Source organism: Odocoileus virginianus, unplaced genomic scaffold (genome assembly GCF_023699985.2).
Source record: "Odocoileus virginianus isolate 20LAN1187 ecotype Illinois unplaced genomic scaffold, Ovbor_1.2 Unplaced_Scaffold_6, whole genome shotgun sequence".
In the NCBI taxonomy this organism is placed as follows: domain Eukaryota; kingdom Metazoa; phylum Chordata; class Mammalia; order Artiodactyla; family Cervidae; genus Odocoileus; species Odocoileus virginianus.
Genome location: NW_027224268.1, coordinates 599498 through 626202, shown reverse-complemented (window position 1 = coordinate 626202; position 26705 = coordinate 599498). Strand labels below are relative to the sequence as shown.

At 40.6% G+C, this 26705-nt stretch overlaps 1 protein-coding gene and 1 non-coding gene across 2 annotated transcripts in view; one reads left to right on the top strand and one right to left on the bottom strand.

Annotated features, from left to right (window-relative positions):
* Window positions 1–11505: 11505 nt before the first annotated feature.
* Window positions 11506–26705, top strand: part of GRPR (gastrin releasing peptide receptor) — a 53873-nt gene continuing 38673 nt past the window's right edge. Inside the window, exon 1 of the mRNA XM_070462603.1 lies at window positions 11506–12298. Coding sequence (XP_070318704.1) covers window positions 11886–12298 — 413 coding nt within the window. The 5' untranslated portion in view covers window positions 11506–11885. The remainder of the gene's footprint in view (window positions 12299–26705) is intronic.
* On the bottom strand, window positions 19574–19677 carry LOC139033444 (U6 spliceosomal RNA). Its single transcript, XR_011486023.1, has one exon. It is a non-coding gene; the product is annotated as a U6 spliceosomal RNA (small nuclear RNA).

Here is a 26705-nt window from a genome sequence, read left to right as displayed (position 1 = left end):
AAAGTGAAAGTGAAGTCGCTCAGTCATGTCCAACTCTTCGCGACCCCATAGACTGCAGCCCACCAGGCTCCTTCGTCCATGGGATTTTCCAGGCAAGAGTACTGGAGTGGGTTGCCACTGCCTAGTAGTAACTACCTAATAGTGTTGAAAATCCAAAAAGAAGAGAGCATTTAGAATAGTGCCTGGCACATGGTGAATGAATGCTCAGCAAATGCTAGTTAGAACTCCCATTCCCTGTTTATACATGTTCCCACTAGAGATACTCTTGAAAGGACCCAGACCCTAGAGTGAGAATTTAAGAAGTGAATGGGTCCAGATTAGGCCCAGTAGCAGCTGAGTCTAAGGGAAACTCTAGCTCTGCTTTTTTTTTTTTAAATCTCCTTCTTTCTGAGAAAGTGTAGAAAGTGGTTTTCTTCCAGAGCGCAGTTTGTGATGCTTCTGGATCGTGCAGTAACAAAAGCTTCTCCTCACTCTTTTTCTGATCTGATTGTTTACAACTCAACAATTTTTTAAATGGAAGGTTTTAAAAAATTGTTGAGTTCTGCTCTCCTGACCATTTCAAGTCACTGCATCTCAAACAAAATGCTTCAGAAGCCCATAAACACCATTGTTTGTTCTAAACTGCTCAGTTATTAACTGTCTATTCTTTTCTTTCTTTTTTTTTTTTGGATGCTTGGCAACCAGTCTGTCTTTACTGTAGGCATAATGAGATGTCCCCCTTAAGTCAGCCTCGTAACTAGGGGATTGGTAGTGGTGGGGGAGGTCTGCTCAATCTCTTCTCAAAGGTGGTCTCCCATACTTTCAGACATTTGATTGAAGGAAGAGAATGTGCTTGGAGAGTTGATTCCAATAGTAGCAAACCCGAAGAACAAGACTGTTATTAGTCATAATCAACAAAAAAAGAATTTGCAGAAGGAAGAGAAGTGGATGTTTTTTAATGACTCAAGTGAGGTCTTTCTCATCCCAGCAGTACAATTGAAACTTCATTTTCAAAGTTGGTGTCCTCACTGTTGGCAAAGAAATGCGAAAGTGGAATTGGTACTATTAGGAGAGTTGGGTATGTGAGAGGGGAGTGCAAAACAATGTATCAAGCCTTGCTCTGAGCCCACAAGTAGCCTCTTTGCCAGGAGATCAGAAATGGGGGCATGTTCACTGTTAAGAGTCACCCCAAAGCCTAGCATTGTTTTCAGCAAAATGGTGCATAATTTGCTTCCTGTTTCCGTGAGGATGTTTCATCTTGTTTACTAAATGAGGAAGCACAGTTGAGGTCCTGTCACCGTTGGGAATCAGTGAGTTTCTTTTCTGTATTCTGCATCTTAAATTACTTTGATATTAAAGAAATGTGACTGTAGACATGAGACAGGAACTGAGCATCCTGTTTGTTTCCCTGAGGCAAAAACCCAAAAAACAGAGAAACAAAAACACAGGACACCATTGCTGAGGAAGAAATAGAAAGCACAGCTGCTGGCCTCTCCGTGGTTTTTTTCCACTAGTTGTTCAGCTCCCTAATTATCCCTAGTTTTTACTTCCTTGTGTTTCAGCACACGTTTCCCCTCTTTCCTATTTGTCTCTTTTACCTCCCATGAGAGCTCCGAGGTATGACTGTCTCTCTGCTGCTACCCTTTGTCCCCCAAGAGGCATGTGGTGTAGTGGTTAAGCACCCAGTTACCAGAACACACTTATTAACTGTGTAAATTTAGGCCAGTTGCTTCCCCTCCCTACACCTCATTTCCTCATCTGTAAAAGGGATATTAATAGTGCTATATCATAGGGTGGGTGTAAGGACTTCATGAGGGAACACGTATAAAACATCTGGAGTCAGTGTTGGTTCTTTCTATTATTGTATCCTCTGTCCTTGCCCCTTTCTATAGATCCTGCACTATTCATTATCTGGCAATTTAAAAGAAAAGGAGAAAACTCGCTAAGAGAAGTAGAAAGGTGAATGCTGATAGTAGCTTTCAAGCAGTGGGAAAGAGTGTTTAGTTGTCATTAAAGTATAGGAAGGTCCTTTCAAGAATTGTAGCATAAGGGTCTAAAACAATCATTTGAGCTGATATAACTCATAGAGGAAGATAGGGAGGTAGTCTTGATTAAAAAAACCTAGGTTAGGACACCTTGTCTTAAAAAGAAATTTGGACTAAAAATTGATCTCACATTTTTTACTTCTGTAGGACACAAGCAGAATTTAAAATATACTAATGTGGCCATGGAAAGGAATAAGAAAGAATGTGTGTGTGAGAGAGAGAGGGAGAGGGTAGTTAAAAAAAAAAAAGGAAATCGGTCCATTTCCCCACTGTATCTAAGAGCCATTTTCCTAGACTGACAGTCCAATAGCCACTCTGAAATCATTCCCATCCCAAATCATGTGTACTCCATGCTGCTTCAATTTTGGGTCTCCAGATTAGGTGGAAAGAGATGAAATGCATGAATGGCCAGAATGATGCTGCCAGCCTCTGGGAAGCTCCCCTCTATGCCATCCAGCCAAGGTCTCAGAGATACATGTATAGTTAATTGTTTGGCATTATTTATCATGTCAGTAATAAATTACATTTTTTATGGTATTTAAAATAGTGGAGAATTTAAAACACATACAAAATAGACTCACAACATGAATCCCCACCTACCCTCACCTTTCTTCAACAATCATCTACTTGGCCAATCCTGTTTCATTTTTGCCCCTACTCACTTCTCCACTTTCCATATGATTTGGAAATCCTAGCTGTCATATCATTTCACCCATAACAATTTCAAAAGTTTCTCAGAAACAAAGATTGGCATACTCTGGCCCATGGATCAACTTCCTGTTTCACAAATACATTTTGTTGTATTCTTTACCTGTTTTCTATTGACTGCTTTCCCAGAGACCTGATGGTCCACAAAGCCTAAAATATTTACTGTTTGGCCTTTTTAGAGAAAGCTGGCTGCCCCTGCTCTAAAAGATAAAGATTTTAAAAATGTATCTATAATACCATTATCACACCTCAGAAATCAACAATATACACAGTAACTTAAAATTGTTTAGGAATCTATTCCTTTTAAATGTCTTCATATTTGTTATCTCATTTGAATCTCACAACAGCTCTCTGAGATAAAGATGGAAAGCCTTAATGCCATGTAAATCCTTTTTACACATGAAGAAAATTGTAAGCACAGAGAATTTAAAAGTGCCTTTATCTAAGGTAGACAGCTAATAAACAATTTGAGTGAGATATCGCCTCTGATATATTGCAGTAAGGCCAGAGGAAACTTGAATTCTGTGGTATGTGAATGATAAATGCCCTGTGTATTTCTCAGTTGTTCCATTTTGAGAGTATTTGACTTGAAGGACCTAGTATGGGCTATATATTTCAGACATGACTTGGAGTTAATTTGAGGTGAGTCCGTTTCAAACAGTAAAAATAACAGTTTTTATGTTGAGTGAAAGTTCCCATGGAACCAGTCTCAGCTTGAAGTGCTCTAGTGGCATCCAGAGAGAAATCTTTGGGTAATCCTATTTCTTAGCATCTTCCTTAGAGAAGAGCATGCTGTATTATTTCACAGCCCAAAGAAAAAGGGTGAAATGTGAGGTGTAGAGATTCACTTTAGTTACATGAGTGCTTAGAGTCTCGGGGTGCATTTCAGCTTTGTTTGTCCCATAAAACTGTCTGGATACAAAATAAAAGCCAGACTTTCTGATGAGAAGTCTGATGGCATTCTTTACTGGTTTTGCCCATGAGATTGTACTTCATCTTTGAGAAAATTCAAGAGAGAATATCAAAGTGGAAAATGGTCACAGAAAGTCCAAGCGAACTTCAGAAACTATAAGAAAATTAGTTTCCATTTCACATCACCCAAAACTCTCTATACAGTTAAAGGTCACCACCAAAACAGTGTCCAGATTGTTTAAACGGAAAGCTTGTTTATGTTTATAGACTTGCTTTTTTTAAAGAAATTGCAAATGTTGTCCTAGTTAGGCAGTTATCTCCTTGAGAGTAGGGACCATTGTTAATTTTTGTATTTCCAAGGTCTAGAACTGGGTCTGGTAGTGAATGGCACTTAATGTAAGTAGTTTTGCATGGTTACATAATGTCAACATCTTTACTTTGGGTGTGAATACAATCATATTTCTGGTAATTGAAAGGACTCTATCCCACCTAAAGAATCACTTTGCAGTGGAGAATCTTGGCCAACACAGCCTTAACCAAGGGATCGAGATTAACAGGGCCACTGATAAATCACAGGAATATCAGCATTGGCTGAGTCATGGCCCTCAGTGATATCTAGGTCCTGATCCCTGGAACCTGTGACTATGTTATTTGACAAAAAGGACTTTGCAGATTCAGTTGAGATGGGGAGATTATTCTGAATTATCTAGGTGGGCTCAGTGTAATCACGAGAGTCTATAAGAGTGAGGCAAAAAAGATTTGCCTATGGAAGAAGGGAAGGTACTGTGATGACGTAAGCATAGGTTGGAGTGATATGGCCACCAGCCAAGGAATGGTGGGAGACTTTAGAGCCTTCAGAAGGAACCAAACCTGTAAAACTTATTTCAGACTTTCATCCTTTGGAATTGTGAAAGAATACATTTCTGTTGTTTTAAGCAAATAAATTCATAGTAATTTGTTATAGGAGCAACTAATACATACTCCCTGATATGATGTGATGAGAAGAGCACCTCACTTCTATGCTTTTTCTCCCCCAAATTCATATCCTTAGTCTCAAACTCAAACCCAAATGGAGGAATATTCTAGAAAATTCCTCACCAGTGCTCTTCAAAAGTGTCAAGGTTAGGAAAAACAGGACTGTCTGAGAAACTGTCACAGAAGAGAGGAAATTAAGGAATCGTGGTGTATAAATGCAGTGTGGTATCTTGGATTGGGTCATGGAACAGAAAATGACTGGCAGGAAAACTGGTGAAATCTGAATAAAGTCTGGAGTTTAGATAATAGTCTTGTGCCCATGCCAACTTCTTAGTTTTTTCTATAAACCTAAAGTTATTTCAAAATAAAATGTTTAAAAAAGAATTCATCCCAGCAACATGTTGGTTTGTGAGACATCTATTCGTGGATATAGGCATAACATAGTGATGTGTTTCAGGGGGCCTGCAGTCTCACTGATTGGGTTCTCCCACAAGAGAGAAAGAGTTAGAAAGAGAGATGGCTGAGGGCAGAGGGGAAGGTGCCACTTTACATTGCCTTAGGTGCCACTGGGTGATTTCGATGCATCAAGTTGTTCTGAAGCATAGGCCAGGGGAAAACGCCCTGTATTTTATGGAGGAGGAATCTATGGCACAGAACAGTTCAGTGACAAATAATGTTCACTGAATTGATTTGACTTACCTGAGCTCACTTAGCAGATGGGAAAATGGGATATAAGTAATCTAATTTCCAGGTACATGGTGGCTAGTCCAGAAAGTTCAGCTTATTTATAATTTTTAAAAAATACATCTGTTTTATCCAGATAAGAAAATTTGGTGGCACTGAATAACATGTGGATTTGTCTCCTTAACTTTTCTAGATATGACCATACTTTGCTTCACACTCTGACAACTCAAGATTCAACCAGTTTATAGTACTTGCCTTTTCTGATATTCTTGTTCTGTTTTCTTTTGTCATTTTGGTGGTCCCCACCCTCACCCTGGCCCCTTCATCCATTCTACTTACCAGGTGTTATGTACTACTGTGTAATAAGCTACCATAAAGCAGTGGATTAAAACCAAAAACATTTGTTAACTTACAGTTTCTGTGGATCAAGAATTCAAGAGTGTTGAGACTGGATGGTTCTGGCTTAGAGTATCTCTTGAGATCATAGTCAAGAAGTTGGCTGAGCCTGCAGTCATCTGAAGGCTGGACTGGGGCTGGAGGAACCATTTCCAAAATGACTCACAGAGCTGTGGATGGGAGTCCTCCGTTTTTCAGCCTGTGGTCCACTGAGTCTCCTCACAACATGGTGTCTGACTTCCTTCAGAGACAGCGCACAGAGGGAGCTGCAGTGTCCTTTGTCATCTAATCTTGGAAGTTACACACTCTCACTGCTGCCTCACTCTGTTTGTTAGAAGCCAGTCACTGAGTTCAGCTCACATTCAAGGGGAGGGAAACTTATCTCCACCTTTTGAAGGAAACAGTGCCAGGAACTGGTGGAATATGTTAAAAACACCATGTGAGGTGTTCTCTCAGCCTTGGGTCTGGCTGAGAGTCTGGTCTTCCACTTCCAGGCTTTCTCTGGGCATCAACCTGCAGCTTCATGTGGCTCAAAATGAAACTTGACTCTTTCTTTCAAAAGACTCCCCCCATCTCTCCTAAGTTGCCAAGCACCATGAAAAGTCACAGACTGTTAAGAAAAGAGAAGGGAACTTGAAGTGATCCCAGCATTACAGGATCTGGATATAGTCATCTGTCTCTTTTGTTCCTGCTGCAGCACTAAAATTTGACATCTCTGATTCTTCTCAAGCAAGGGTTGCTACAATCTTTTCAGCAGCTTCTCCATGGTGCTGCCGCAAATATATATTGCAGTCATGTTTGGTACCCACTAACTTTGAGCACATGACTTTTTCCTCAAAGTGTAACTTCACTTGATTCTTGGCGATTTCTCTATGCATTTAAACTGTTGTCATTCGACATCCTGGTTCTCAGACAGCCCTCTTAATTATTTACCTCTTTGCTTCCAGACTTCAGCAATTGTTTCCGTTGGCTTTCTTCCTTCCCCGTGTTCATATGGTGAACTCAGTATGCCTGAAACCAGATTCAGCATTTCCCTCCACTATGGCTTCCCCCTTGTTCTTGCTGGGCTGAGTCACAAGCCTGAAAAACTCATCATCTTGGGCTTCTCCATTGCCTGTATTCTCTATATTTGTAATGGGATTCTGGCCCCCTGTCTTGTGACAAAAACAACTTGCCTGTCCTGCAGTCTGGGACAGTTCCTAGCCTTATCAGAGATATCAACAACCCCAAATCAGGGATTCTTCATTCAGCTTCCAATTGGTCCACTTGCTGGTTTCATTCTGAACTTGAAATTCCTGTTTCCTATCTGTTCCCCCTTCCTGCCCTGGTTTCTTAACCTTTTCTGCCAGATCTCCCTAACCACTAGATCAACACTTTTCAGACTTTAGCATGCATATGAGTCCTTGGGGAACTTCTTAAAATGCAAAATATGGGGACTTCCCTGGTGGTCCAGTGGCTAAGACTCTGAGCTCCCAACGCAGGAGGCCTGGGTTCAATCCCTGGTCAGAGAACTAGATCCCACATGCTACAACTAAGAAGTTTGCATGCTGCAACTAAAGATACCATGTGCCAACTAAGACCAATGCAGCCAAATATACAAATACATGTTTTAAATGCAGATTATGATTAAGGAAATCTGGGGTAGTACCTGAACTTCTGCATTTCTCATAAGCTCTATGGTGATACCCAGGCTGCTGACTCAAGGCCCATACTTTGAGTATCGAGGGCCTGTAATAACAATCTCCTAAATCTGCTTCCTTGCTCAGCCTCTGCATCCACAGAGGGAAGGCACAAGGACTGTCATGTTGCCATGATCTCTGGGATAGCAGAGAGTTGCAGTCCCTCTGGGACCTCATGAAAAATAGTGATTCTTGGGTTCCATTCCTGGATCTCTGATTCAATGGGTCTGAGGTATGGCCTCAGAATCTGCATTTTTAAGAATCACTCCAGGTAACCTTGATGAAATTTTTTTTTAATAAAAGAACCAGTGTTTTATAGCCTAAAGTCCAACCAGAAACCTAAAATGTCAAGTCTTCCCCAGCAGATCCAATCTCCTTTTTCTCATTTATTACTCCCCTGCACAGCTTTGTTCCAGACAGACTCTCTCTCAAACCCAAAGCATCCCTTTCTCTTTACTTGGGTTCCACCTACAAGTTCTACCCACTCTATAATTAACTTACCTTTTCTGTGTACATTCATTGTCAGTCTACCAAGAATACCAGCTATTGGAAGATGCAGTGATGTGCACATAGCTGGTGGAAAGAGACTTTGTCTCTACTCTCTTTGGTCCCATTGAATCCACCCATCCTACCAAATTCTACCAAGGGACTGTGCCTCTCCCCCATATTTAAAAAAAAAAATCCAGTTTTCTGGAAGAATGGAAAATGTGACTCTTTAGCCTGAAATAGAAATGACACTCCTGCTCCAACACATAAGAAAGGACGCTGAGTCACACTCCTATTCAGAAAGTGGAGTCCCTGAGGATGGGGACTTTGTATTATGTTTGTTCTGTCTCATTTTCATAAGTCATAGGCATCTCATGCTCACCATTAAATAAAAAACTAAGCAAATTTTTAAGTATGTTTGGTGATCTGCCAGAAGGTGACACATAATGGTCAGGATGGAGAGTCATTATAGCTAATTAGTTGAAATGACATCAAAATTTTCTAATGAGCTTTTTAAAACAACCTTGCTCCCAGAAAATATTAGGTGTTGAACTTTAATATATCTTCACTTCTGAAATACTACCAGAACAGTCTACCGTGTTGTGGAACACTCAACACCAAGAGCAGCCTTGAGAAATCACTGCTAACTATAAGCTTATATGGGAAGAAACACTAAGGACCCAGTTGGATTTAAGAGGTGAGGTCGGCCCAGCATATGGGATGTCTAAAGACATCAAAGGAGAAAACAACAACATCCAGGAGTCTTCTTTGTGAACCAAAATATGCCTTTCAGACCAAGCTTCTTACAAAGAATCCAAGATCCATCACAATGTCACTCAAACCTGCCCCAGGGTGCTTTTCACCCTGCTCTTTCCCCACCCCCTCTTCCAATCTGGATGGCCTTCTTGCATTTGGAGTTGTCCCCTGCTCAGTGCCACGTTCTTTCCTTTAAGCCTCCATCCTAGGTGCATACTGTTTTCTCTGTTCAAAGGATTCTGCCAGACACTTAACCTTTAAGATCAAATGTCACTTTCTCTGGAGAAAAGGTAGTTGCTTTATTCTAGGAAGGGGATGGGGTCTAAATGTTGTGATTTTTTTTTTAAAGAAGCCGGAGTTTATTTCTATTTAAACAATACTCAGCTTTTAACTTTCAGAAGGTTAAAAGGCCCAAAGATGCCCAAGAATATAGCCAGGTTCTGGCTATTGGTACCTTTGTTTCAAAATCCTCAGGATGAGCCCAGGCAGTTCAATGCCTCACCAATTCTTCTAGTCCAAGAGTGGTGAATTTCTCTGAGTTTTGCCATAGTTCCTACAAGGCTGTTCCTACAAGGTTGTCCCTCTAGTAATGAACAAAAACAACGCCAGAAGCAATCATTGTCATTGAGAGGAAGAAAGGTAAAAATCAGAGAAGAAAGCCACCACAGGAACTTCAAGAAGCAGAATTGTTAATATGGTATAGAATGAACAGAAGCATTTGCAGTATCTACGTGAAAACCCTTCTTGAGTTATTTTTTGAAACTAAGTCTAAGCTTGAGTAATTGGGATCATGACGGATCTTACAATAACATGTGCATATGTGCTCAGTCGCTTAGTCATGTCTGACTGTGCGACCCCATGGACCGCAGCCCGCCAGGCTCCTCCGTCCATGGGATTCTCCAGGCAAGAATACTGGAGTGAATAGCCATTCCCTTCTCTAGGGGATCTTCCCGACCCAGGGATCGAACCCAAGTCTCCTGTGTATGTCTCCTGCATTACAGGTGGATTCTTTACCACTGAACCATCTGGGAAATCCATAATAACATGTATCTTCATCTTATTTTCTCAATCCCTTAGCTCTTACACAGTGCCTGGAAAGTGACAAATGTTTGATGTCTTTCAAGTAAATGGAGGACTAGCTGACTCATATGTATGATAGGACCTTTTGCCTATTGATCTTGAGGTCAGTTGCTATTCTGACTTTATTGGGCTTTTCCAAAGTAAAATCACAAAAACAGTCTCTTTCAATCACAGTGATAATAATAGTTATAATAATAGCAGCTGATATTACTTGAGCACTTACTATGTGCCAAATTCTATGAAGTCTTAACATGGGTAATTTCATTTAACTTCACAAATTATCCCCACTTTACAGATGAGAAACTTAAGAGACGCTTAAGACACCGAGTGACTAGTCTAACTTGCCAAGGTAATGAGTGAAGGAGCCAGGACTTAAGCACAGAGTCCATGTATAGCATTATTAACCTCTGTTGCCAAAAGCTCATCAACACCATTAGGCTCATGGTTGTTGACTGATTACTGGTGCTATTGATCTCCACTGAGAAGCTCTCCACACTCTGGGCATGTAGCATCAGATTCTACTACTGGCTGAGAGGAGCAAAAGCCCTTGGGTTTATAGAAGAAACATAGCAGCCACCTTCTTTTTGTAACCTGTCTTTGGAAATTTCCATGACAACACACTTGGAGGCTTTCTTAGTGGGCCCCCGGCATGGTGATGAGTGCAAGCTTCTTTATTCCTTATGAATCCTAAAAAACCAAACTTTTGGTGACAGTGCCTGCTAGTAACTGGCTTCCTGTGATGTATCTGGAAAGGCTGGCTGCACGTAAGTCTTAAAGATTCACCCTTGTAATATATTTATACACTGTTGCTAAAGATCAAAGTTGACATCTAATAGTACCTCCTCAATAAAGTCTTTCCTGGCACATGTTAACTCTAAGTTATTCTTTCCACTCCTCCAATCCTCAGTATGTTATCTGTAACTCTTTCACAGTTCATTTCCCACTCAGAGCTTATGAGGAAATTTGCTATAAAATGCAGCAAACATTAATTAAAAATTGCAAATAGCTGCATCAGAATGCCAATTCATGTATTTTTTAGATCCAATGAGAAAATACCCATTCTTCTGGAAAAGACTTATCTGTGAGAGTTAAAAAAACAGCTGGCTTTTGATTTTTTTTTCTCTCTGGTAAAGGGAACAGGAATGTCCTGGCCAATCTACAGGACAGAGCATGTGTGTGTCCTGCTTTCTACTTTTCCCAGATGTCAGGTGCTGAAGGTTTAAGGCAGGAGTCCTGTGCGTTTGCCCTCAGAAACGATCCCCGTTCAAATAGGCAGCAGGAAGGCTGCATAGGACCACTCCCATGTGGACTCCCTGCGCATCTGTGTGCAGTTTGATTCAGGGACAGACCTCATTTTATAGCAAGCTTAACATGTTATACTCTAATGTATTGGAAAAGATGAGAGAATGGGCTGTGAATCTGGATATGGAAAATCTTTCTAGTATCAGGATTTCCAGTGCTTTGCAGAGTGCCGGCAACACTTAGGAAATACCTACCAGAAGTGCTGTGTCTGAAAAGAGAAGCCCAAATTTACCTGCTAAAGTTGTCGACTAGGATCCGCAGACTGCTGTGCAAGTCTCATCTGGGCAGAGCAGGCAGCTGGGCAGTGATTGAAGTGTCCAGCAGGGGGCTGGCATTGTCTGTCTGTAAGTAGCCCTGGTTCCTCTTCAGAGCCTCTGCTCAGCAGAGCTGCCGTTTGCTGGTGAAGTTGGTGACGTATAAAGCATTCCCGCCTATAGCATTTGAGGCTTTTTCAGTGCAGTTTTTTTCTACCCACTTTAAACCTTCAGGTTCTAAATATCAGGAAAGACAGCAAATGCCGTGTGAAAATAGCAGGCCCAAAGTTCTTAGTAAACTGCAGCAGGGAGACTCGGACTAGACTGGAGGTAAAAGGTGTTGGTACAGAGTGGGTCTGATTCTAAGCCTTTTGGGGGCTGAGTTTTTGTGTTTGTTTTGTTGTTAACTTACTCAATTTAGAGATGTAGTATACTGGTCATGTAAAGAGCAGAGCAGCACCAGCATCAAAATAGTGCCAGACAGTTTTGAATGCCACAGTATCTATATTTTTATTCAAGAAGATAAAGAGCCCAGCATAGATTCTGTCCTCATCTTTACCCAATTGCAAAGTCAAAAGTTAAGAAACAGCATCTCACGGCACTTTTTTAGGTGGGAAGGAATCCAGAGGATGGCTCTGAATGACTGTTTGCTTCTGAACTTGGAAGTGGACCGTTTCGTGCACTGCAACATTTCTAATCATAGTGTGGAGCTCCCCATGAATGACGACTGGTTCCACCCAGGGATCCTCTATGTCATCCCTGCAGTTTATGGAGTCATCATTCTGATAGGCCTCGTTGGCAACATCACCCTGATCAAGATCTTCTGTACTGTGAAGTCCATGCGAAACGTGCCGAACCTGTTTATCTCCAGCCTGGCTTTGGGAGACCTGCTCCTCCTGGTAACCTGTGCGCCCGTGGATGCCAGCAGGTACCTGGCTGACAAATGGCTGTTTGGCAGGATTGGCTGCAAACTGATCCCCTTTATCCAGCTTACCTCGGTAGGGGTGTCTGTCTTCACACTCACGGCTCTCTCGGCAGACAGGTAAGTCCTGGAGGACAGTGACATTCTCTCCGAGGGCGGTAGATGCCTCAGTAGATGAGCTACCACATTGGGAGAGATGGGGCTGTTTGTGCACAGGGAAGTTCTTCTCAAACTCCAGTTCCCTTCCCGGCATGTTTCTATGCTAGGGCTTACTTCTTGAGTTTGATATTACTAGTTTAAGAAAGAAAAGTCAGTGCATGGTGGGGGAAACGGGGGAAAAAAGTCTCTGAGAATAAGATTGAGGTGCATTTTCTGGAGACAATTGATTTAGCCTTGCCTCTTCCTCACTTCTTGTTCCCTGCAAAATTAATAGACTGGTGAGAAGAAAAAAAAAAATCACACCTAATAGAGTTTAAACCCAAGGCAAATGTTTCTTGGAAGCAAAGTCTTCAAAGAACAGAAAAGTCCCACTGCATTTCCTCATTAAATGTTCTTTCAGAAATAACCAAGAGGAGAAAATAAGCAGCATTTCCTTGAAATCCATTCTCTTCAGACAGTTTAATGTTTCTCACAGCTGATGTTGTATTTGGTTCTCTGGAACTGAACAGTTTGTGTGCTGGTTTTTCTAAATATCTCTTAAGTGAAATCAAGCATTATTAGGATTTTTTTTTTCATGAGAAAGCTCCATTCAAAGTTGATTTCAGATTTTAGTATATTTATTGACATACTTCCATATGTAATACCTTTAGAGCTTTTTTTTGGCGGGGGAGTGGGTAGGAAATCCAGTACAATGTTTTATTCTGGGAAATATACATACTTGTGAACTGTATTTCTTGTGTGAACATAGTGCTTAAAAATTCACATTTATCCATTCTTAAGCATTCATATTCATTCTTTAAGCATTTATCAGATGTCTGTCACATAAAAAACCCTTGCTTGAAATAACCAGTCAGGAAATATCTGCAGGTTCACATAAATTGCTGAGCACATCTTATATACTTCTGGGCTCTAGAACTTGGACACAGTAATGGGTAGGCTTGAGACACATAGTTGACCATATGGTCAAAATAAGAAAAACTGGTGCAAGGAACCAGAAATAATCAATTTTTATTTTAAAGTCTACTGTATGTTGTGGTGTTAAAGATACATAGGGATGTAAGAGTGTACTGAGAAAGGCATAGAAGCAGCTCTTGAAAATGTAGACCCTGAAGAAAATGTCCCACATTTTAATACATATGGTGCTAGATTCTCACTTTGTAGAGGAACAAACAGTCCCCAGGTGATCTGGCTTTGTGAAGTAATGGACAAATAAAGATAGCGTTATCAGTATTTGTAGACATGTGTTTATACTTAGCTGCCTGAAGTACACTGCTCAGGACACACAACTTTTTCACAGACTGCAAAACAATAGCCCAGGAATGAGGTTTACACATGGCACCCACTGGACAAGGTTTTTCACTTCCCACCACTCATCCTCAGCTTGCTGTAACCCTGAACATGTGCCCACCAGGGCCTCATGACCACAGGCAGTCTCACTGTTGGGCCAGGGAAGGCAAACTGTGGAGTGGCATCAGGTCAGTGGCTTGTTACCAGTGGCCAATGGTACCTCAGGATGACGATCATTTTCATGATGGGAAGTGAGATGAGATTTTGGTTTCTGGGTTGGTGAATGCAGTGCTACAGATAGTGTTTCCTGTCTTCCTAGGGTGGAATCGGGAACGGGGGGAGAGAAAAGTGAGGGTGTGCAACAAAAGATACAGCTGCAGGGAACTCTTCTCCAGGGTTTCAAAGCAGACCAAATTCACCATCAGCAGAAAGGCTCTCTCAAAAGCTGGGCTGCACCATTAAGTTTACAGTTACTGCATGTCTTTTCCAAATTCAGAAATTACTTGTAAGCTTACATATAACTAACTTTTTGTGTTTTGCTAAGGTTTAAAAAAACTGACAGATTACCTATATCACAAGTAGTGCTTGTGACCAACTTCAACAAGAATCAGTACTGAGCTACTTAAAATGTATGACTGTACTTATCTATGTATCTCATCTTTAACACATATATATGGAATCTAGAAAAATGGTACAGATGAACCTATCTGCAGGGCAGGAATAGAGACACAGACATAGAGAATGGACATGTGGACACAGGGTGGGAAAGGGGACCGTGGGATAAATTGGGAAAATAGGAGTGACATATATGCACTACCATGTGTATAACAGATAGGTAGTGGGAACCTGCTATAAAGCAGAGAGGAAGCTCAGCTCAGTACTCTGTGATAACCTGGAAGGGTGGGGAAGGAGGGAGGTCCAAGAAAGAGGGAATATATGTATACATATAGCTGATTCACTTCATTGTACAGCAGAAACTAACATAACATTGTAAAGCAATTATACTCCAATAAAAAAATAAAAAAGAAAAGCTATTGGAATTTTATAACAACCTCTTAAGGTTGGCAAGGAAATATACATACACACACAATATCTATATTTTTTCTTGTCAACAAAGTTAATCTATACAGTAAACTGAACAAGTATAGAGCTCAATATTTTTCATATATTCTATATAACAATATAACCACCACCCATATAGAGATATAGAACAATTCTAGCACCCTAGGAGTTTCTTTTATGTCCCTTTACAGTTAATCCTCACCCTCGAAGACAGGCAATCATTATTCTGAGTTCAATTACCATGTATTATTTTTGCCAGTTCTTTAATCTTATGTAAATAGAATCATACTTCTTAATGCTTATCATTATGTCAGGAATAGTCATCCACGTTGGTGCAGATAGCAATGGTTTATTCTTTTCAATTGTTGTGTTCCATTGTATGAATATACCTCAGTTAATTTATTCATTTTAATACTGATGGATATTGGATTGTTTCCAGTTTGGGGTTGATAATAACCTGGTCTGAGTATTCTTATTCATGCCTGTTGGGCAACATAAGTAAGTATATGCCTGAGAGAGGAATTGCTGGATCATAGGGGGCAGGTATTTCATAAATATTGTCAAAGAGTTTTCCAAAGTGGTAGTCTGTATCTGATGGATTGGTAAAAGGGTGAACCAGAAGACCCTCCAAACTGGGTAATCGCTGCAGTCACTGGGAGCTTAAAAATATGCAGATTCTTAGTTCCCATCATAAATCTCCTGACTCAGCATGGATGCTTATCAGCCCACTTTGGGTTGACCAGATATGCAAGTACTCATCCCAGCCTCCCTTCTTCAGCTTTCCCTCCCCAGGTGAATTTGTCTTTGTTTATATGAAAAGCAAAGCATTTTTTCTGGAAACGTTTATACTGGGACATGAAAGGGAGACTTCAAGGCAGTCCCAGGATTCTGCGTTTCACACCATTGACCAACTGCAGATTTACATTCAAGCCCCTTCCCTACTGGTCCTGCTCCCCCACCATGCTGTCTTCCCCTCCTCACATACGTTGACATCCTCATACATGGTCATTACACTGACAGGTTCCTGGCTCTGCTTCCTTGCTCATGCTGTATCACTCCCATTCTCCAGAATGCTTTCTCCTTTCCTAATTAGAAGACCCTTCTCCCCATCTCATGTGATGCATGAAAGTGGAATAGGCATCAAGAGCCCTACATTTTCGTTTCCTACCATTACTACCCATATAAAGGAATTGGACCAAGTCCCTTAACTCTCTGACCTTAGTTGGATCATCTCTAGTATAATAGGCTTGAGCTAGATTATTTCTAAGGTCCTTCCAAATTTTAATCATGATTGTTATCTGTCATCTTGCCCATCACTCAGATTCTGGCTCAAGCCTGCATCTTAAAGCCCTAAGTTGGACTGTTCTAGCCCAGATTTTTGACCCTCTTCTAAACATGAGGCTTATTATCTGAGACATGAATTATCTCATGATGCCTTTCATCTTACTGTTTTGAAGCATTAGTCATTTGTCATTTTTTAGTCTCTCAAATATTCATTACTTTGACTTTGTAAACAACATACTATTAAGAGTGTTAAGTATGATTAATCATCTGAAAGCATACTCTTAAAAACATGTCACTCCATCACCTATTTCTTCTCTATTCCTCTCTATTAAGCTCTTGTTATTTGGGCAAATGAGAGAAAATCTATTCTTTGTGAATCAGGAAATCACAAAGGGATACAGTGGGTAGATGGGTAGATGGATGGATGGATGGAAAGACAGATGGATGGGCAGATGAGTGGAGGGATAGGCGAATGGTTGGGATGAATGGATATATTTTTTACATACTGATCTTTCCTACAAGATGTCCATCTTTGTACTAGGTGCCTCAGTATTATGTAAATGAATTTTTAAACCTAACAGGAAAAGGGTAAGGAGAGTTTGTGTTTTCTTTTCTAGCATAAGTGCAAAGAATAAAGCTGAATTTAAGGTTAATAGCATTTATATTATATGCCCAAGTTATATTGTTTCTGCTTCAGTATTGTTACTCAGTTTTATTTCCACTAGAATGGAGCTGACAGAATAAATCCCAAGGACTGATGTGCTCCACTGTAATGTGATCCTTCTTTGATTCCATGGAAAAGACCTTTTCTAAGTTTTTCCCACCCTTGTGATTTGGAATGTGTAAGTGCAAGCTTTTTGAAGTGCAGATTCTTTTAAACCATTGCAAGGAATTTATGAGCTAATGTAGATAATGTAGTTTTCAGCCTTTCTTGCCATCTAGAGCTGCATAGCCAACATGGGGGTCACTAACCACATGTGTTTATTTAGATTTAATTTTTTATTATTGCTTTTTTAGCTGTGCCACATGGCTTGTGGGATCTCAGTTCCCCGACCAGGGATTGAACCTGGGCCACAGCAGTGAAAGCCTGGAATCCTAACCACTAGGCCACCAGGGAACTCTCAAGATTTGATTTAAATAAAATTAAAAATTCAGTCCCTAGTCAAACCAGCCACATGTCAAGTGCTCAGTGCCACATGTGATTCTGCTGGACAGCACAGATACAAAACATTTTGATCACTGGAGAAAGTTCTGTTGGACGAAAACACAGAGGAGCATTCACTGTGTGCCTTGGGGTCCAGATCTCTTTCCCAGGATTCATGTTAGCTGCTCTCGTTCATTGAGGGTATCAGGAATTCCTCAGGCATATATCAAATGCCTCCAAGCTGCATGGGCTCTTCCTGTCTATAAAATATTTTCTATTGGAAGATACTCGAAGAGGAAAGAATACAGGCAACCCAATACAATCACCAGTCTCAGGCTTGGGGAATTCAGTCATCCCACTGATGAGGTTTTGAGACTTTCTGAAGAATACCTATGGGATTCACTTCCCTGGTATGTGCTGTGAACTTCTGTCTGATCCTTCCATTCTCTTTTGCCAGGTCCTCTTCCATCTACCAGCCTATCTTTTTACCTTATCTCAAAACTCACCAGAGCAAACACTGCTCTAGCTACACTCTTATCACCTCCTACACCTGCCACCTGACTTCTCTGCTCTTTAACTTCACTTCCCCCTCCCTGATGACTAGGCTCTTCCCTCCATCTAGCCAAATGCTACCAGTCTTTCAAGGCACAATTCAAGCCCTTCTCTTTTATGAAGCAGTCCCCTTTTGCTTTCATTGATTTTGTTTTTCCCCCTTCCTAAGAGGCTTTCGCCTGTACTGTTCATTAAATATCGAATTTATCCTACCTTGTATTACTGGGTCCTTATTTTTATTATTATTAATTTATTTTTTTATTGAAGGATAATTGCTTTACAGAATTTTGCTGTTTTCTGTCAAACCTCAACATGAATCAGCCATAGGTATACATATATCCTCTCCCTTTTGAACCTCCCTCCCATCTTCCTCCCCATCCCACCCCTCTAGGTGATACAGAGCCCCTGTTTGAGTTTCCTGAGCCATACAGCAAATTCCTGTTGGCCATCTATTTTACATATGGTAATGTAAGTTTCCATGTTACTCTTGATGTGTTTTTTACTTCCTTCGTCCTATGGGAAGTTCCATGGGGTCTATACCTGCTACAACACCAAGGCCCGCCTTCCATCTAATAAGAGGATAGTACCTACAGCTTGGTTGATGTTTGAGCAGCGACACAACAATAAAGTGCAGCAGCTACAAGTTCATACCCTTATAAATGGTGTTCTGAGGCTCAGTTTCCAACACTGGGGGAATTTCCACACATCCAACAAGCAATTCTCAGAACACCTAGCTGGTGTTCTGAGAATTCAACTCAATTCTGACACGATCAAACCAGAGACAGCGTTGAATTCCACACATTGACGGTTCAGTCCTATAAGACTGTACCACCCGCCACTCCCATTTTGGATGCCAGTCACAAACCTGTACTTCTGACTAACTGCCTAAAAATCAGAGGTCCCCATGACACCCTGTCCTCAGGTTCCATTAATTGGCTAGAATGACTCACAGAACTTGGAAAGACATGTTACTTACTAAATCACCAGTTTATTGTAAAAGGATATCATACTTTTATCCTCAGGAACAGCCAGGTGGAAGAGATACAGAGGGCAAGGTATGAAGAAAGGGATCTTCCATGCCCTCTCCTGGCACCACAAACCCTGCATCTCCGCGTGTTCTCTAACCCAAGAACTCTCTGATTCAGAGAGTTCCTGTCCTTTTTTAAAAATGTATTTATTTTTAATTGGAGGATAATTGCTTTACAACACTGTGTTGGTTTCTGCCATACAACAACAAATCAGCCGTAAGTATACATATGTCCCCCCTCTTGAACCTCCCCCCACCCCCCACCCCATCCCATACCTCCAGGTTGTCAGAATATCAGATTGAGCTCCCTGCATCATACAGCAAATTCCCATTAGCTATCTATTTTACATATGGTAATGTACATGTTTCAATGCTACTCTCTCAATTTGTCCCACCCTCTCCTTCCCCTGCTGTGTCCACAAGTGTGTTCTCTATGTCTGCATCTCTATTCCTGCCTTGCAAATAGGTTCATCATTACCATCTTTCTAGATTTCATATATATGCATTAATATACAATATTTGTTTTTCTATTTCTGACTTACTTCACTCTATATATCAGGCTTTTTAGGTTCATCCACCTCACTAGAACTGGCTCAAATTCGTTCCTTTTTATGACTGAGTAATATTCTATTGTACCAAATTTATGTATGTAAATTTGTACCAAATTTACTTATTTATTCATCTGTCAACAGACATCTAGGTTGCTTCCATGTCCTAGCTATTGTAAATAGTGCTGCAATGGACATGGGGATACATGTATCATTTTGAATTCTGGTTTTCTTAGGCTATATGCCCAATAGAGGGATTGTTAGGTCATATGGTATTTTTATTTCTAGTTTTTTAAGGAATCTCCATACTGTTCTCCATAGTGGTTGCATCAAAAAATATGGAACACTTCATGAATTCACATATCATCCTTGGGCAGGAGCCATGTTAATCTCTGTATTGTTCCAATTTTAGTATATTTGCTGCTGAAATAAGCACTGTCCTTTTGGATTTTTATGCAGGCTTCATTACACAGGTGTGATTGATTAAACCATTGACGATTGACAGCTGATTCAACATACAGCTTCTCTCCAGAGGTCTGGAGCTGGGACTGAAAGTTCCAGCCTTCTAATCAAGCCTAGAATCACTTGGAAACCAGCCCGCATCCTTAGCTGCTTTCTAAAAGTCATCTTATTAACATAACAAAAGACGCCTTTATCACTCTCAACACACTTAGGAAATTCCAAGGGTTTTAGGAGTATTAGCCAGGGACAAGAGGAAAACCAAATGCATATGAGAAATATATTTTGGTTGTCTGAATGACCAAATATGTATTTCTTATAAATCACAGTATCTTTCTTTGTTTGACACAGAGACCAAAAGAGGTGCTGGAATTTGGCCTCGTCACAACAAATTCAAAGCAGAAGCTCACTAGAACCCTGCTTTCCACATTCCAGGTCCCAGTGCCTTCGGGGAAATTGAAAAACCAAGACAAAGTCTGATTCCATTTCCCTTCTCTGGACAGTGGGAGTTACTGGTCTCAAACCCTGCTATTCTGAGGGAAGATGTCCTGAGTGATTCCAAGTTGGTCCCTTTCTGAGGGGACCACCCCAGTGGTTACAGAGCTCCTCTCCTGTCTAGAGGCCCAGCTTCACTGCTTCCCAGGGGACTGGCCGTTTCTCGAAAGGGAGGACAATTTAATCTCTTGTAAGCGTCTTTCCTAGAAAGTCTCTGTTGGAGGAGTTTACATGAGTCACCAGTCCAAAACTTCCATAGAGTATGGTTTTTCCGCCTCTCCTGAAGGAAACTCGGTTCGTGTCGCCCCACAGCGAGGGATCTGTCACAGCTGCTGGCTGTGGGAGTGCTCCGAGGGCAGCTTCGAGGGAAGAGTGCGTGTGCATTGAGGGGGTGGTTCCCAGCAAGACTCTTGGAGTTGGAGTGCTGTGGAGATGAGGGCAGCAAAGAACTCTGACCTTGTCTCTCACACATTATCTTTTAAAGTCGTAGACCTTTATATGATTAATTATCATTTCTGGCAACTTAAAATGCATGGAGGCAAAAAAAAAAAGGCGCATACTTAATCATGAAACATAGAGTATAGACTGAAAGGGCTCCCTGGTGAGGTTTTTTGAACTGTGCTTGTCAATACCGCCTTTTGAAAATAGACTAAATTTGCATTTTTGCACTTGTAAATCCTCCTGGTGTGTGGGGTTTGCATAAATTCTCTCTTAATTAAACACATGGTTTGCAGAATAAAAGAAAAGTTTTTTCTACTTCCCTGTAGTAGATCAAGGGATCTTGTTTATTACAATCATCTTTGAAATTCTGATTATTAAGTATTATATTAATATCTGGTATTTGCTGCGACATGAAGTGATTTGCCTAGGAACCAGTAAGAGATTGCAGATTCATTTTACATATTAAATGTCACCTTCTGTAGGAGGTCTTCATCAATCATTCACTCTAAATGAATGACTAACACTTTATTCCATCATCCAGTTTCTTCTTTCAGGTTGATCGAGGTGTAACTTATATACAGTAAATTTCTAAGTGTGCATTCTATGAATTTTGACAAACTGACACAGTCATATAACCACCACCAGCACAATCACCTGCTTCCCAGGTGGTGCTAGTGGTAAAGAACCTGCCTGACAATGCAAGAGATATAAGAGATGCAGGTTTGATCCCTGGATCAGGAAGATCTCCTGGAGGAGGGCATGGCAACCCACTCCAGTATTCTTACCTGGAGAATCCCATGGACAGAGGAGCCCGGTGGGCTACAGTCCATAGGGTCGCAGAGTCGAACATGACTGAAGCGACTTAGCATGCATGCACAGCACAATCAAGATATAGAACATTTCCATCAGCCCCCAATTCTTTTATGTCCCTTTGTAGTCTATACTCTTCCTCCACCCAGGAGGGGATTTTTTTCCCAGATCCAAACTTTGTTTAGTTTATAACTCCCTTGCACACTAAGTTGTTCTTACAGAAAATAAAGCTCCTAGAAAAAGAAAAGAAAGAAAACAAAGCTCCTGGCAGCCACTGATCTTTTCCAAAATATCATATAAATGACATCATACAGTGTGTAAGCTGTTTGAGTCTGGCTTCTTTCAATTCATGTTGTTGCATGTATCAGTAATCTCTTCCTTTCTGTTGCTGAGTAGTAGTCCATCGTGTGGCTAGACTGCAGTTTGTTTATTCATTCTTCAGTTAATGGGTATTAGATTTGTTTTCAGTTTGGGGTGATTATAAATCAAGCTGTCACAAACATTCACATACAGTTTTTGTATAGATGTATATCTTCATTTTTCTTGGGTAAATATCATCCACTATTTTTTTTTTGAGAATTATTTTGTTCATTTATTGGTTTACTTGCTTACTCTCTGTCTCCTATCACTAGAATATAAGCTCAAAAAAAAGGGGGGTCGGGGAGGCTATGGCATTCATTAGTATACTATCTGACACTAGGACAGTCTCTAGCTTGTAGTAGATGCTCGATAAGTGTTTGCTGACTACATTAATAAATGGATGCATGAAGGAAGGGACAAAGGAATGAATGAATTCTGGTAGGTTCTACTATCCATGTTCCTGCAAATGGCAAATTTTCACATTTTTATGTCTAAGTAGTATTTTATTATATATACATATACCATATCTTATTTTTTAAAAAAACTTAAGCTTTTTATTTTGTATTGGAGTATAACTGATTAACAGTGCTGTGGTAGTTTCAGGTGAAGAGCGAAGGGACTCTGCCATATATCTACATGTATCTATTCCCCCTCAAACACTCTCCCAACCAGGCTGGCACATAACATTGAGCAGAGTTCCCTGTGCTGTACAATAGGTCTTTGTTGGTTATCTATTTTAAATATAGCAGTGTGTACATGACCTTCCCAAAGTCCCTAACTATCCCTTCCCCTGGCAACCATAAGTTCATTTTCTAAGTCTGTGAGTCTTTCTGTTTTGTAAGTAAGTTCATTTGTATCATTTCTTTTTAGATTCCACATATAAAGGATGTCATACGATATTTCTCCTTCTCTGACTTACTTCACTCAGTATGACACTCTCTAGGTCCATCCATGTTGCTGCAGATGGCATTATTTCATTCCTTTTAATGGCTGAGTAATATTCCATTGTATATATGTACCATCTTCTTTATCCATTCCTCTGTCGATGGACATTTAGGTTGCTTCTGTGTCTTGGCTATTGTAAACAGTGCTGCAGTGAACATTGGGGTGCATGTATACTTTCGGATCATATTTTTCTCTGAACCATGTTTACATCATCCCTTAACTACATACACAAAAATAAGCTCAAAGTGGATTAAAGACCTAAATGTGAGATGAGACACTATAAAATTGCTAGAGGAAAACATAGGCAGAACACTCTCTGACATAAATCACAGCAATATCTTTTTTGATCCATCTCCCAGAATAATGGAAATAAAAACAAAAATAAACAAATGGGACCTACTTAAACTCAAAAGCTTTTGCACAGCAAAGGAAACAATAAACAAAATGAAAAGACAACCCACAGATTGGGAGAAAATATTTGCAAATGATGTGACAGATAAGGGATTATCTCCAAAATTTCAGTTCAGTTCAGTCAATCAGTCCTGTGTGACTCCTTGCATCCCCATGGACTGCAGCACGCCAGGCCTCCTTGTCCATCACCAACTCCCGGAGTTTACTCAAACTCATGTTCATTGAGTCAGTGATGCCATCCAGCCATCTCATCCTCTGTCATCCCCTTCTCCTCCTGCCTTCAATCTTTCCCAGCATCAGGGTCTTTTCCAATGAATCAGTTCTTCACATCAGGTGGCCAAAGTATTGGAGTTTCAGCTTCAGCATCAGTCCTTCCAATGAATATTCAGAACTGATTTCCTTTAGGATTGACTGGTTGGATCTCCTTGAAGTCCAAGGGACTCTCAAGAGTCTTCTCCAACACCACAGTTCAAAAGCATCAATTCTTCGGCACTCAGCTTTCTTTATAGTCCAACTCTCACATCCATACATGACCACTGAAAAAACCATAGCCTTGACTAGATGGACCTTTGTTGGTAATGTCTCTGCTTTTTGATATGCTGTCTAGGTGGGTCATAGCTTTTCTTCCAAAGAGCAAGCATCTTTTAATTTCATGGCTGCAATCACCATCTGCAGTGATTTTGGAGTCCCCCAAAATAAAGTCTGTCACTGTTTCCACTGTTTCCCCATCCTATTTGCCATGAAGTGATGGGACCAGATGCCATGATCTTAGTTTTCTGAATGTTGAGCTTTAAGCCAACTTTTTCACTCTCTTCTTTCACTTTCATCAAGAAGCTTTTTAGTTCCTCTTCACTTTCTGCCATAAGGATGTTGTCATCTGCATATCTGAGGTTATTGATATGTCTCCTGGAAATCTTGATTCCAGCTTGTGCTTCATCCAGCCCAGCATTTCTGATGATGTACTCTGCATATAAGTTAAATAAGCAGGGTGACAATATACAGCTTTGACGTACTCCTTTTCCTATTTGGAACCAGTCTGTTGTTCCATGTCCAGTTCTAACTTTTGCTTCCTGACCTGTATACAGATTTCTCAAGAGGCAGGTCAGGTGGTCTGATATTCCCATCTCTTTCAGAATTTTCCACAGTTTATTGTGATCCACACAGTCAAAGGCTTTGACATAGTCAATAAAGCAGAAATAGATGTTTTTCTGGAACTCTCTTGCTTTTTCGAATGATCCAACAGATGTTGGCAATTTGATCTCTGGTTCCTCTGCCTTTCCTAAATCCAGCTTGAACATCTGGAAGTTCACGGTTCACGTATTGCTGAAGCCTGGCTTGGAGAATTTTGAGCATTACTTTGCTAGCTTGTGAGATGAGTGCAATTGTGCAGTAGTTTGAGCATTCTTTGGGATTGCCTTTCTTTGGGATTGGAGTGAAAACTGACCTTTTCCAGTCCTGTGGCCACTGCTGAGTTTTCCAAATTTGCTGGCATATTGAGTGCAGCACTTTCACAGCATCATCTTTTAGGATTTGAAATAGCTCAGCTGGAATTCCATCACTTCCACTAGCTTTGTTTGTAGTGATGCTTTCTAAGGCCCACTTGACTTCACATTCCAGGATGTCTGGCTCTAGGTGAGTGATCACACCATTGTGATTATCTGGGTCATGAAGATCTTTTTTGTACAGTTCTTTTGTGTATTCTTGTCACCTTTTCTTAATATCTTCTGCTTCTGTTAGGTCCATACCATTTCTGTCCTTTATCAAACCCATCTTTGCATGAAATGTTCCCTTGGTATCTCTAATTTTCTTGAAGAGATCTCTAGTCTTTCCCATTCTATTGTTTTCCTCTATTTCTTTGCATTGATCGCTGAGGAAGGCTTTCTTATCTCTCCTTGTGGGACTTCCCTGGCGGTCCAGTGGTTAGGAATCCACACTTCCAATGCAGGGGGCACAGGTTCAATCCCTGGTCAGGGAACTAAGATCCCACATGCCTTGTGGCACAGCCAAAAAATAAATAAAAATAAAATTATCTCTCCTTGCTATTCTTTGGAACTCTGCATTCAAATGGATATATCTTTCCTTTTCTCCTTTGCCTTTTGCTTCTCTTCTATTCACAGCTATTTGTAAGGCCTCCTCAGACAACCATTTTGCCTTTTTGCATTTCTTTTCCTTGGGGATGGTCTTGATCCCTGCCTCCTGTACAATGTCACAAACCTCTGTCCATAGTTCTTCCGAGGCACTCTATCAGATCTAGTCCCTTGAATCTATTTCTCACTTCCACTGTATAATCGTAAGGGATTTGATTTAGGTCATACCTGAATGGTCTAGTGGTTTTCCCATTTTCTTCAATTTAAGTCTGAATTTGGCAATAAGGAGTTCATGATCTGAGCCACAGTCAGTTCCCGGTCTTGTTTTTGCTGACTGTATAGAGCTTCTCCATCTTTGGCTGCAAAGAATATAATCAACCTGATTTCAGTGTTGACCATCTGGTGATGTCCATGTATAGAGTCTTCTCTTGTGTTGTTGGAAGAGGGTGTTTGCTATGACCAGTGTGTTCTCTTGGCAAAACTGTTAGCCTTTGCCCTGCTTCATTCTGTACTCCAAGGCCAAATTTGCCTGTTACTCCAGGTATTTCTTGACTTCCTACTTTTGCATTCCAGTCCCCTATAATGAAAAGGACATCTTTTTTGGGTGTTAGTTCTAAAAGGTCTTGTAGGTCTTCATAGAACTGTTTCAACTTCAGCTTCTTCAGCATTACTGGTTGGGGCATAGACTTGGATTACTGTGATATTGAATGGTTTGCCTTGGAAACAAACAGCTTATTACACTTAACAACATCAGAACAAACAACTCACTCAAAAAATGGGCAGAAGACCTCTTCTTCAAAGAAGACTGCAGATGCCCAATAGGCACATGAAAAGTTGTTCAACATTGCTAGTTATTAAAGAAATGCAAATCAAAACTACAGTGAAATATCACCTCACACCAGTCAGAATGGCTGTCATCAAAAAATCCACAAACAACAAATGCTGGAGAGGGTGTGGAGAGAAGGGAACCTCCTACACTGTTGGTGGGAATGTAAATTGGTATAGCCACTATGGAGAACAGTATGAAGATTCCTTAAAAAACTGAAAATAGAGCTACCATATGACCCTGCAATCCCACTTCTGGGCATCTATTCAGAAAAAAACATATCTTCTTTATTCATCCATCCTTTGATGGACACTTGGGATACTGCCATATCTTGGCAATTATAAATAAAACAGCTACTAACATTGGGATGCGTGTGTCCTTTAAAATTAGTTTTTTTGTTTTTTTGTTTGTTTGGATATATACCCAGGAGTGGAACTGCTGGTTCATATGATAGTTCTATTTTTAGCTTTTCAAGAAACCTTCATACGGTTCTCACAGTGGCTGCATCAATTTACATTCTCACCAACAGTGTAGAAGGGTTCCCTTTCCTCCATATCCTCACCAATATTTGTTATTTGTGTTCTTTTTGATGATAGTCATTCTGACAGGTGTGAGGTGATATCTCATTGT